Below are 13,561 nucleotides of genomic sequence, written 5' to 3' on the forward strand. Positions count from 1 at the left end.
TCGTCGTCCCATGACGTCTAGCTTCTTTCCCTCGCCGTCCGGTGGGGAGGTCGAAGTTGAAGCCCCAGCCGCCTTCTTCTTGGCCGCCGCCGAGACGACCGAATCCGGGGTCGGCTGTGCCCCAAGGCACAAAGGGGCGGAATGGGGATCCCGTACTTCTTCTCGTACCAGTCCCTCTTGGCAGGCATCATGGACGGGTTCTTCAGGAGAGCAAGTCCCTCCTCCCAGATGTCGTCAATCAATGGTACCGCGAGGACAGTCTTCCTCTTGGCCTCGCGCCACTGATAGAGGAAACCTTCCTTCTTCTGTTCCTCCGGGCAGAGCTGAAAAAGCTTGGATGCCCTGGCAATCATGGCGTGGAAGGAACCAATTTCATCGGGCAGGGAGTCCCGAGGGAGTGGTGATGGAAGGCCCATCCCGTCGTCTCCGTCGTGGCCGTATCCGTTCCCATGTCATCCCTAGGCTCAGGGGAAGGAGGTGAAGGCTGAGCAGGCCACGAGGGCTGGAACGGCGGGCGGAGGGGTGCACTCTCCTCCGCTTGTTCGGAAGGCATCCCAACGGGCCCGGTTCTGTCGGGTCATCCGTTGGGGTGAGGGGCAATCTCGTCCTTATCTACGTGCATAAGGTTTGGATTGCCATCAAAATGGCCACCGAGTTGTCCTGAGGCTCGGGCACTGGCTGCGATGGTTGTGACGGTTGCTCCTCCTCTACGGGAGTCTCGTCGGCGCCACCGTCTCACTCTTCGTCCGCCTCCTCGGGGTTCCCCCCGTGGGACCGGACCTCCTCGAACCTCTTGTTGAGGCCCTTCACGACTTCAACCAGCTCCTCCTCAGAGGCTGTATCCGTGTCCGTGACGGCCACCGCCCCCTTCCCCCCCGATTTTTTCCACCGGGGTCTTCACGGGGGTCTTATCGATGGGCTGAAAAGAGGATTCCCTCTGTGGCGGCAGGGAAACTCTGGGCCCCGAGGTCACCTCCACTGGGTTAGCCTCCACAGGCTTCGACAGGGCCGCCGCGACTCCCTCAATAGAGGCCTTCACTGGGTGGATCAAGGCCTTCACCACCTTGGGCACGCTTAAGGCCTTCACCATCTTGGGCGCGCTTGAGGCCTTCACCTTGGGGGAGGGGTCACCGCCTTGCTCCCCCTCGGCTGAACCCTTCGAGATCAACTGGGGCCTCTTCAGAAGCTTAGCCGGGTTCTCGGATTTTCTCTTCCCCAAGCCAGAGCGTTGGCTCGTGGTTGATGGCGTCGAGTGCGCCCTGCCTTGCAGCCAGGGAGCCCGACCCTTCAGCGCTCCCGGTGCCCGCAGACTCGCGGTGCTTTGCATTCTGTTGGGCCCCCGTCGCCGGGGCACCCTCACAGGACTTAGAAGACCGCTCAGACTTCTTCTCACCTGCTGGCGAGGCGGGTCCGACGATCCCTCATAGTCTGTTCCGACAGGGTCTTGCAAAACGCACAGTCCTTTTCCACATGCGTCTTGTCTTCGTGAAGGCAGTAGAGACATCTCGAATGCTCATCCTCCTTGAAAACATTCTGTAATCCGCATCCAGGGCAGTTTCTAAACAGCTTGGATCCGGGTGTCGAGCTTCCCTTGTACTGGGCCATGTCCACGAGGTAGGCCGCAGATCTTCTGGAATCCTCCAAGAAACGTAACTCGACGAAAACTTCGCCCTTGAGGGGTGTAGAAAATCCCAAAACGGGTCCCCGTTGATCGGAAGTAGAAACGGTGGAGCTTGAGGCTCGATTGACCGAACAAATGAGATAAAACTCTTTGAAAAACGCAAAACGCAGTAAAAGCTCGAGAGCTATCGCACGAGGACTCCCAACACTTGAACGTGCAGTAAAAATCTGAGGATGGCTGCCAGGGGCGGGGCTTAGGGAGAAGGCAGTCATTGGCTGGGGGCAGTATGACCCAGAGACCAGTGATTGGTTACTACTAAGAAAGACAGATCAGAAACAAAACTGATACTGATTTTTCTTTACCACCGAGAATTCACAGCCTGACGACGGGGGAATATTTATGAGCATGTGAATCCATGCCAGACCCCATGCTGGAGAAGAGAGACAATATTGTCCTTAATAGTTCTGGAAGAACAAGGAGAGACCTGTTTGGAGACCTTCTTTGAGCGGACAACTGACCTCAATTAATGTGATGGGAGAGTAGGAGAAGAGAAAGGCAGAAGGGGATGGGAGGCCGCAGGTGACACAGGGTTAGGGGGAGGGGAGGGAGAAAGGGAAGAGAGTGCTCAGGATGTCCTGATTCTTTTCAATGAAGTGTGTGGCCAATGCATTGCAGAGGGCCTGAGAGGGAAGAGGTGATGTGGAGAATGCGGAAGGGTTCCTTGCCGTTTTTAAAGAGTTCAGCCGTGTTGTTGGATGCACCAGAGACGCAAGCCTGGATGTGGGGCCTTTTCTTGGAGCGAATGGAGAGTCGGCATTGCCTTTGGAGAAGGCAACAGGCCAGTTTGTCAGAGGGTTAGCCTGAGGTCTGTCATTTCCATTCCACAGCTCTGCACTTGCGTTTCAGGGCTGCTAGTTCATACCAGGCGTTACGCTTGGAAGCATGTTTCAAACAGATCCTCATGACTGGGGCAAGAATGTCGAGAGTGTTAGTGATGGCAAGATTCTGGTATTTCTGTCAAGCCCTTCCTGTTAAGTTTCCAACTACGGCACTACTAACATTGCAATGCAAGATCCAGAAATGTATTTGGGCAGGTAAGAAATCTAGGATCTCCAAGAATGTTAGTGACGAGTGACAGATGCGGCCGGGGGGGGGGGTTTGGGTGGGGACATAGGAACACAACATCACATGAGGTATACTTGCTGCCCAGGTTTCCCATATTTTCTCATGCAGGTCACCAACCTCCTCTATTAGATGGGTTGCCCTTGAACAGACAAATACTCGCTGTAAACTAGTATATGCACCCTTTAAAGACCAGACTGAACTTTACTGCACTTTCACTCTCTTACCATCCACAGATATCACTCTTTTACTGGCGTTATCGCCTCAGAAACTGGGGAAGACACCGGCTATGGAACCTTTTTCTTCAGTCTTTGGTAAACCAGATTTCTCAATGGTATTAACTGGAAACAGTTTTTCATATTGGATCAATAAGAGCCTTATGCAACTATCTCAGTTATACCAGAATGAATCACCTCCATCATTTACTGACTGTACATCTAAATTTGCTGTAACAATGATCAGTTCAGGTGCACCCCAAATCAGTACTCCGTGTCTCACCCTACAGTGAGGAACTGAACGATATACACTCTGGGTGGTTCGAAATTGAGGGGAGCTATTTAGCTCCTGCTTGTAACCTACAAGAGCCTGGTTAGCTTGACACCAAAAGCTATCTGGAGCTACAGGTGGCTCCCCAGGCCAATAGATGCAGAACAAATACACCCATGTGAAATTAACTCTAAATTTTGGACAATCTATAAATGTACACTAGGACACATCAGTATACAATATTTAAAGCATAAGGGGGTCTTCATTAACTGACACAATTATTAGTTTGCATCTTAAGTGGAAGTTAGATTTGCGGAACGCTATGTACTAGGTTCTCGCTTCCCTGGGGTAGCTCCATGGTTAATGCAGGATACCCAGGAGCAGCTTTAAGCTCCTGCTTCTCCAATCTGAATTTCGATCCCTGCTCTGGTGGGACTGGATGTTACCCTAATCGGTGGAATTGAACGGGGCAAAATCCCTGTTCTTTATAAACTTAGGTGTTGGTTGACTATGGACTAAACCATCTTGTACCTCATATTGGGAATTTGATGTGGCTCACCCTATAGCCGATGATGCCTGGGAAGAAATCTGTACTAGGAATCGTACCACGTCTAAGTGTGTGTACACATTCTGTTACAGATGTATCTGCGGCCTATAGCGCTACACAAAATGAATCCAGAAGTAGATCCGGTCTGCTGGCGTGGATCTGGTACTTCAGGGGAGTTATTTCCACATGTGGTGGTCACACATTCTGGGAAACTATATTGGTCCTAATTAGGGAAGTATCTGGAGTGGTCTTACCACTTGACCCACTGGTTGTCCCAATGGGAAAACCAGTAGAGGATGTTAACCCTAAATGAGGATACGCAGCTAAACTTGTTACTGAGCTTCTATTGGCTGTTAGGATCACTATAGGAAGGGAATGGAACCGCCTTGATGAAACATTGCTTGCTCACTGGTGGATTAAAGTGTGGATTTGTTGATCATTGCCAGAATATTCTGTATCTGACCTTTAAATCGGCCCTCTTACATAGTTACTCTCTTGAGTGAACCTATGATGTGGGATTGTTGGATTCACCTTTTCTCATGGGGGTGGATCATTTGCTGTGGTGGGGGATTTGATGCTGTATTACTGAGGGGATTGTCGCCCAACCACTGTTGATGCTTCTATTTTATGCACTGCATCCTTGGTTAAATAAAAGTTTTGAAGACAAAAATAATAATTGTACATGCCTAAAATTAGTATTGGGATACTGAAGAGTAGCACATAACTTGAATTGTGCACCCTGTACATATAATGTGCTACTGAAGGTCCAACAAACAGTTTAAATGCAATTAAAAAAAGCGATTGTTAATGTTGCATCAAATATGTTTGTTACATCTAAACAAAATTGCAAAAACAGAATATTCTCACCTACCTTCTGAACGAAAGCATGGCGGTTTAGTGGACTCAATCCACTTCCAGATATTTGGGTAGTCTTCCACTGCGAACCATTGTATCCTCCCTGCTTCAGACCTCTCCTAAGACGGCTCACACCTAAAAAAAATAATTTAAAAAAGAAGCAACAGTGAAACAAATGGGTTTCATTATATTGTATGCCAAGCACAGTCCAGGTGAGGTGAGTCCATAATCGCACATGTTCCTTGACTACCACCATATGCCAATTGGGACCTGAAATGCACAGCTCCTACAATTATACACCTATTTTAGTCTCAGATGACCCTGTTTTACAAACATATGTTAAGACTAACAAACATATGTTCGTAAATAGATACCTCCCCAGGGTCATGCAGCTGAAGGCAGTCACCAGCACTGCTTCAACTCCTATGTGCAACCCCCATCCCTTCCAACCAGTTAAGAACACAGATCCATGATGAATGCAGTAGATTTACCCCCCCCACCCATGCCTGCCTGTGCCACTCTAGGTCATAACAGGTTTAGGGGTGTTGTGGTTAGAGGGGTGGGCGGAGGGATAAGAAAGCTCAGAAAGAGCACTAATGGGAGGGGCAGAACAGCCTCCATTTTCCTATAAACTAAGAAGTCCCTTATGGGACAAAATCACCAATCACGCATCCAATATTTTATTATGTTCTGAGTAAAGGTAGTTTTTGGACAACGCTCTGTTGAGGGCTGTACACCCTTAGATTAAAGTACAGGGGAGCTTTACCATAAAGGTCCAGTGAGGAACAAGTGAAAACTCTTTATAATTGGAGTAATAGGATCAAGACTATACCAGTTTCTGACAATATGGGCAACTAAGCTTTGCAAAGTTTGCATATGTTGAATAGCCTTTTTGGTGGTTCCTGTATACAAGCCATTGCAATAATCATTTTTAGACCCAATGAAAGTAATCTCTGAATCTGACATGTAGTCATTTAAATTCTGAAAGTGCTTCTGGTTACAAAAAAAGACTTGAATTTATAAAACCTCAAAACTACAGCCTGATCGGATACCTGGTCTACTATCTTTAAACATTGTAAAAAGATGGGAGAATTTCAACAAATCAAATGCGGATTACAAATCCAGCTGCATCAGGAGACCCATTCCGTCACATACAGGATCTTACAAAGATCTTTCACATCGGTCAGTGCCTTCTCTGTGCTACTTTAAGGGTGAAAGCCTAATGCCTGTCCCCTAATAAATGCCTTGGCTTGGGTCTGTAGTTGGATTTTTGCAGCCTTGTCCAGAATCTTTAAGAGAAAGAAGACATTGGCGATATGTCAATAACTGGAACAATTTTCCGGATACAGTAAAGGATTTATTTTTAGAAGGTGTAATCCAGGATTACTTTCGAAAACCTGGAATGCTTAAGCCTTTAAAACAGGGAGTTATTTATGTGCGAGATGTTTCCAAACAAAACATCAGCACATTCCTTAATGGCCATGAGGGTGGGACTGGCATACTCAATCGTTCTACTTTTACCCCTGCCCCAGTTTCATCTTCTCTTACAAGTTTTTCCTCTTGAGTATTCCTATACTTCATTTTTAAAGCCCTATTTTCTAGCTTTCTTGTTGATCTACCACACTCAGGGGCCAATCAGTTCCTTCTGCAATGATCTAGATGGTCTGTTGTCTCTTCTATGTCACCATTAGGGAGAATTCTCATTTATGGCTAATTACCCTCACCTAGTGAGTCCCCCAGCAGCTTTGCTGGACTTCTGGAGTTTATTTTTTTCCACTTGGTAAGAGTGAGAGCTTTTCCACCACTCTTACCTGGGTTTTGCAATGTGTTTCTACCCGTTTTTATGATTGTGGACTCTGAAGTACACCACTTCAGTAGCCCCCTTCTTTTTGTGTGTCACACAGCACCTTCAGGGCCGTGGCACAGGGTTGTTTTGTAAGATTCCACTCAACTCCATTTCTGAGGCGACTACTATCCCCAAGAAAAGGGTAAAGTTACGATTAACTTTACTTAGTCAATCTACCACAGATCCAGTACACCCCATCATACATGGAGTACTGGAAAGGGTTAACTCCTATCCCTTTTTATCTGTGCCTCCTAGAGCATTGTTTCGCTCTTTTAACATTTAGACTTGGCTGGAGGCAGTGGTATCTACCCTAACTTTTCTACCGCGATTATATTAGATAAATATGGTACTGTTCTTGGCTGTTATATTAGCCTCGAACATAAACCCGCTTGACCAAATCGTCTTTCTCTTGGCTCCGGTTGGGTTTTTTCGCCATTTATTTTTGTTAAAGTCCTTCTTGTGTTTTACTTTGTGCGGCAAACTAGGTTCGCCATCTTTGTTCACTGTCTTTTGGCGGGCTCCTGCCCAGAAGCCCTCAGGGCACCTGGGTGTCTAGGTGGGCTGAATGTGAGGGAGGGGTGTAGTCACCCCCGGCACAGGGTATCCTAGGAAACACAAGTCACACTTTGTCATGATTGGCCAGGGTAGTTGTCCGGGGCTGGACATCCCCCCTGCTGGGTGATTGACAGCCAGGCTGCGTGAATGGGAGGTTTTCTCATAAAAGGCAGGTCTCTTGGACTAGAAGTCAGAGAGTCGCCACTGGAACTACAAGGAACCGAAGAGAAGCCGAGAGAACGACGGCTGCTGCAATTACCCCGTCCCGTCGAAGCCCTGCTGCAGTCCTGAGCTATCTGCCCTTCAACGACTCAGAGAAGATCCAGTCCGGAGTCTTCTTCCCTTGAGCTTGGTGGGGATAACCAGCTCATCTTCTACAGCCAGAGGATCCTCTTTCGTGGCCGAAATCGCTACACACTGCTGTAGTGGTCCGGATAGCCACCTGAAGAGCCTCTCCTGTTTTTAAGGAGTGCACCTTTTATTCCGTGTCGCTTCTGCCGGCCTCATCCCTGTGTGGTGCAGACCCTCTTCAGACGTCCTCCTCGATAAAGCTCCAGGAATCATGGGTCTGCGGGAAACCAACAGGAACAACTGCCAGGGCACCAGCTGCACCATTGGAACAAGGTACTGTGTTCTGTTGAGGAAACTGGGTGAATTCCCTTCTTCATTTCCAAGGCTTGCCCTTGTCTTTCCTCCTTCTTATAACTTTTGCTTCCGAACTTTAACAATATCGAAGTACTTTTGGCTACGTTGAATCGTGAACTGTCGGACCGTGTGATCTTCGGCAACTGGCCCCGGTGTATTTCGACCCGGTCTCCGGCCCTTTGACTTTTGAACTCCTGTCTGAGTGTTTCTTGATTCTATGTCAAGACCGGAGGCTCCCATTATGCTTCTCTTTCTTTTATTAATATATAAATAGAAAGCTCAGCAGCAAGTGTTAATGCACCTTATTGAAAGCGCAGGAGTGCGTGGCAGACAAAAGGTGCATGAAAAAACACAAAGAACTTAGTAAACCTTAACAAAACAGTGTAAGTCCAAGAAAAACTCCATTTCCCAAGATGCTTCAGGAAAGGACAAGCAAAGGGTCACTAACATGTGACTTAGTCCACCAATGAATAACTGGCTGTCCATATAAACAGTCATACAAATTATGTCACTTCCTCTTTCTTGCTGCTCACAGCAAAGATAAGTACCCATTTTTTATCTCCTTGTTCATAAAAAAAAAAAATTTTTTAGAAATTTAAATTTAAATATATTATAATAATGTGAATGATGTTTACATAATTTATTTAGCGTTCGTTGCTATAATTAGTATACGCGCGCGTAACGCGCTTCATCTTCTGTCAGTTTCACTCGATCCTCCGCGTTAGCAGCTTCGCTGCCGCGAGAGGATCTCTGCAACTGACAGGAGCCCTCGCGTTCGCGAGCGGCTCTGTTAATTTATTCACCCCTCCGTGCGCGGCCTTCGGCTCGCTCTTCACTGATACAGAGCCGGGAAGGCCGCACACGGAGAGCATTTCGCTCGCGGTGGCCTTCCGTGGCCACTAGAGGGAGCCTCTGCTCCCTGAGTCCTTTCCTCAAGCAGCTGGCGCTCGCTTGTCATTTCCGTTGCCTTTACAACGGAGTTTGAAAGCGAGCGCCAGCTGCAATTACGAGCCCCTTTCCTTTCGTTTCAACGATAAAAAAAAAAAAAAAAAAAAAAAGAAAAGAAAGAAAACGAGATCGAAGGAAGTCTCAGATAACTTCCACAGAACAGATTGTTTTTCCTCTGCAGCAAGGTATCGTGCTCCACACTTTCCTTGTCTGTAATTGAGTGGGCTGAGAGAAGACTGTCTGTTGCCCACAAAGAGAGCATTTATATTTAAAAAAAAAAAAAAAAAAAAGAGGTGCATTTGAAATTATTATGGCAGCTCAGTACTTTCCCCAGGCAGATCAGGATTGGTCTGATCATGAGGAGGAAGAGTATCACATAGATGAGGTGGCAATGGCAGACAGCCTCAAAAAGGTGCTGGGATCCTCAGTGGAGACCACCATCAAGAAGGCAGTATCTGAGATGCTCCTACCTATCCAGCAGCGCCTAGACAGTATGGAGGAGCATCTTCAGGAGACCTCCCCAACTGGGAGAAAGAAAACCCGCAAAAGAAAGCACCTTATAGATGGGGGATGTACTCTGGCTCGTAGGAGCAAAGACTCCATGACCCCCCCGAGCCAGCCTACTCCTGCCACCGCTGCCGTCTCAGACGCCTTCTCCAGGCTTAAAAAAGCCTTCATGGACAGGAAGGACACCCCTTCCCTCGAAAGACCCTCTTACCCCGAGGAAGACAACAGGGGTATTAGACCCTCAAGCCCGGAGGGAGAACAACAGGGCACTGATGACGAAGATAGAGGGGTCTATGATAACTACCATCCCCTTTCATCCTCTGATGAGGATTCTCAAACTATAGGGTCGCGACCCTCTACCTCTGGGATTGTGGCAGTCCCCATCCCCAAGAAGGTAACGGAGGAACCCCCCACTTCCAGCGGGATGTTTGCTCCAGAAGATCTTGTGCACCCCAGATCCTCTGACTGGGAACCTTCGTCCAGAACAACCAATTACATCATGAACAGACTGCGCAAGCCTCTGGATAAGGAAGTAAGGGCCAGATTAAAGGCAGAATGCCCCCGTCCCAATATTCCTGGAAAAATAGCCCTCACCCCGGAGCTAGACTCCAAGGTGATCACATTTCTAGGAAAGAATGTGAAAGACCCGAGAAAGGGTATCGACCGCGCTTGGAGGTCCTGTCAGGACAGAGTCCTGGACATTACTGGTCCTCTAGCCAAGATTATGGACCTGGCCGAGGCGGCCATTGATTCCAGCGATCCCATCGATCCAACAATCCTTTCAGGTTGGGCGCAAAGAGCCCTCTGTCTACTGGGTAATGCCAGTTGCGCCATCTCGGCTGAACGCCGTAAAGGTATTTTATACAAAATTGACGGCAAACTAACTGAGCTAGCAGATACAGAATCAGGAGCAGCAGCCCAAGGTCTGCTTTTCGGAGACCCATTCATGAAAGAAATGTCGAAATTCGTCGGCACCTTTACTGCCTTGGATAAGGCTCAAGCCTCCATCAGAAGGGTTTTTGCTACTAAGGTTTTCTCCAGGGCCGGACGAGGCAGAGGTCGCTCCTCCGGCCGCTTCGCCTTTGATCGAAGACCTCAGCAATCCCGGGACCAATACAATTCTTGGCAGGACCGCTCAGACACTTTCTTCCCCTCAAGAGGGCGGGGAAGAGGTCGTGGATGGAGAAGAAGTGCAAGATATCCAGCCCAACAGCAAACTACAGGTCAGTGTACCCATAACAGCGCCTGCGCCACAGACACCCATAGGGGGGAGGTTAGCTCTTTTTGCACAGGCATGGGATTCCTTATCAGGAGATGTATGGATCAGGGACGCAGCGCGCGGCCTGCGCTTAGAGTTTTTCACTCAACCTCACCAAACCACTCGTCCTGCACCATTAGTTATGTCCATAGCAGACGAGGAAGCGTTAGATGGCGAAATACGCAGTCTACATCTAAAACAAGCGATTCACCCCTGCTCAAGCCAAGGCGGGTTCTTCAGTCCCATATTCTTGGTTCGCAGGAAGCAAAAAGTACGCCCAGTTATAAATTTGAGAGCTCTCAACGACTTCATTGTCTACCATCACTTCAAGATGGAAGGGATACACATGCTCAGGGACATCCTGAGGCCAAACGATTGGCTTGTGCGCCTGGACTTGAAGGACGCTTACCTAGCAGTTCCTATTCACCAGGCCCACATAAGCTATCTCAGATTTTCCTGGAAAAACCAAGACTGGGAGTGCACTAGTTTACCCTTCGGGCTCTCCTCAGCGCCTTGGGCCTTTACCAAACTTCTGCGACCCATAGTAGCTCGCTTGAGAGAACTGGGAGTAAGATTAATAGTCTATCTAGACGACATTATCTTCATGGCTCATTCTCAAGCCCTAGTAGTGCATCAGGCCAGAATAGCCATCGACCTACTGCACAGTCTTGGTTTCCTCATAAACTGGGAGAAATCTGTACTCCGTCCATCCCAGAATCTAGAATTTCTCGGATTCTTGGTGGACACCTTGAACTCGCAACTTCATCTTCCCGTGGCCAAGATACATGCGACACGGAGGGAGATCCGCAGACTTCTACAGAGAGACCTCATATCTCTTCGAGAGTTAGCAAGAGTAATCGGTCTCCTGTCGTCTTCCATTCAAGCGATTTTTCCCGGTCCTCTTCATTACAGAGAATTGCAAAGGCTCAAGGGTCAGCATCTGAGACGGAGCCTCTCCTACTCTCAACGTCTGACACTGTCGACCTCTGCGCGCACGGAGCTCAATTGGTGGCTCACTCATATGGAAGCTTGGAACGGCAGAGCCATTTTCGGATCCACCCCCGATATTATCATAGAATCAGACGCCAGTTGCTCCGGTTGGGGAGCGAGATGCGGCTCTGTAGCCACAGGAGGGTTCTGGTCACCTCAGGAGCTGAAAATGCATATAAACTGTCTGGAGCTTCTCGCCGGCTCTTTCGCTGTGCGCTCCTTTGCCAGAGGCAAAGCGAGTTGTTGTATCTTACTAAAGATGGACAACATCTCCGCAGTGCGGTACATCAATCATCTGGGAGGGACCAAGTCAAGACCTCTAGCGGAATTAGCCAAGGACTTTTGGCATTTCTGTCTGGAACATCAGATCTCGGTGACAGCAGAATATCTCCCAGGGCTCACAAACGTAGTGGCGGACTGGCACTCCCGTCACTCCACAGATTTCAGCGACTGGAGGCTCGACAGAGAAGTCTTTCTCCGCCTCCAGCGAACATGGGGCCCCATGTCTGTAGATCTCTTTGCATCCCGTCTCAACTCCCAGCTACCCATCTTTTATAGTTGGAGACCGGACCCAGCAGCAGCTGCGACCGATGCATTCCTACAGCAGTGGACCCAGGGGATTCACTATGCCTTTCCTCCATTTACAATGATAGCGAGGACCCTGGCGAAGGCCCGTCAGGAGCATACGGACCTGGTCCTCATAGCCCCGGTCTGGACCTCTCAGACCTGGTATCCAGTTCTTCTGGAACTTTCTTCGGATTTTCCAATCCTTCTACCCCAATTTCCGGATCTCCTTCTGGATCCGTCAGGACAGTGTCACCCCCTTCTCCTCAACGGTTCACTGAACATAGCAGCCTGGAGGATTTCAGGTCAAGGTGGAGGATTCCCGGCATTTCAGCCATGGCAATCAACCTCATTGAGGAAAGCTGGGCCCCTGCTACCCTCAAGAGATATTCTAACTCCTGGAACGCCTGGAGTAACTGGTGCCATAGTAACGGTTCACATCCAGTTTCAGCACCTATAGAGGAAATCCTAAATTTCCTGGCTTCATTAGTTGAAAGAGGCCTCGCCTATAGGACGGTTAACGCCTACCGCTCGGCTATTTCCGCCGGGCATGATCTCATTCAAGGGCTTCCAGCTGGAGAGCATCAGCTCGTCTGCAGACTCCTTAAAGGAATAAGACTTACAATTCCGCCCCCATCTCGCTATGATAAGCTTTGGGACGTCAACAAGGTTCTGAATCTTTTTCTGTCATGGCCGCATAACAAGGACCTGTCTCGGACTGCCTTGTCAGGCAAACTTACTACACTGCTCTGCTTAGTCTCCTGCAGGAGGGTCTCTGACGTTAGAGCCCTCGATCTGGCGGGCAGGACCTTTTCTCCTGATGGGGTGGTATTCCATTTGCACAGGAGAACGAAATGTAACTCGAGGGTTATTTCGTACCCCGCTTTCAAAGATCAACCTAAGCTTTGCCTAGTTAAATGCTTAAAAGTTTACGAGGAGCAGACTGCCCCGCTTAGGACTTCCCCTAACGGGCAACTGCTAATAGCCCTGCGTAAACCGCACAAGGCAGTTTCGTCTCCAACCCTAGCACGCTGGGTGCGCTGGACTCTGACTCAAGCATTTCGGGGCCCACTCCGTTAGAGGAGCCATGGCTTCCAAAGCATTTCAGGTCGGAGTACGCCTAGAAGATATCATGAGAATGGCGGATTGGTCAGGTGAATCAATATTCAAGGAATTCTACCTGAAACCGCTAGAACAACCAGCATCTATTGTGGTAAGTAAGCTTTAAACAAGCATAATGGGAGCCTCCGGTCTTGACATAGAATAAAGATTTTTCATAATAACTTACTAGAAATTCTTGATTCTATTAAAGACACGGAGGCGAGCATTATCCCGCCCAGCAAGAGAAATAACAGCGCTACCACCTTTGGGTTATAATTGTGCGACTTGTTTGGGAATGTTACTGCTTATTGGACTGACTTATGTATGTCAAGTTAACACACTATTTCTCTCCCACCCCCGTTGGGGAACTAGGGTTCTCTGATGCAGAAACTAATTCTAGTTACTTTCTTTTCTCTGACAGCGGCTCCAGACAAGCCCTCCTGATTGCCTAATCAGCTCTGCTTCGGCTTCAGTCTCGAGATGACCTCAGCTACAGCCCTTCTTTTCTCCGTTTTT

At 48.5% G+C, this 13,561-nt stretch overlaps 1 protein-coding gene across 3 annotated transcripts in view; it reads right to left on the reverse strand.

The window, feature by feature from the left end:
• Positions 1–13,561, reverse strand: part of LOC138481024 (UAP56-interacting factor-like) — an 802,147-nt gene that overhangs the window by 446,131 nt on the left and 342,455 nt on the right. For all 3 annotated transcript variants that reach the window (XR_011274186.1, XM_069612875.1, XM_069612876.1), the window contains exon 3: positions 4,648–4,766. Coding sequence is in view for 2 of the 3 variants with exons in the window: in XM_069612875.1 (XP_069468976.1) it covers positions 4,648–4,766 (119 nt within the window). In the remaining variant the exon portion in view is untranslated. The remainder of the gene's footprint in view (positions 1–4,647; positions 4,767–13,561) is intronic.

The sequence above is a fragment of the Ambystoma mexicanum genome, chromosome 5p, assembly GCF_040938575.1.
Source record: "Ambystoma mexicanum isolate Mex_15411 chromosome 5p, UKY_AmexF1_1, whole genome shotgun sequence".
In the NCBI taxonomy this organism is placed as follows: Eukaryota; Metazoa; Chordata; class Amphibia; order Caudata; family Ambystomatidae; genus Ambystoma; species Ambystoma mexicanum.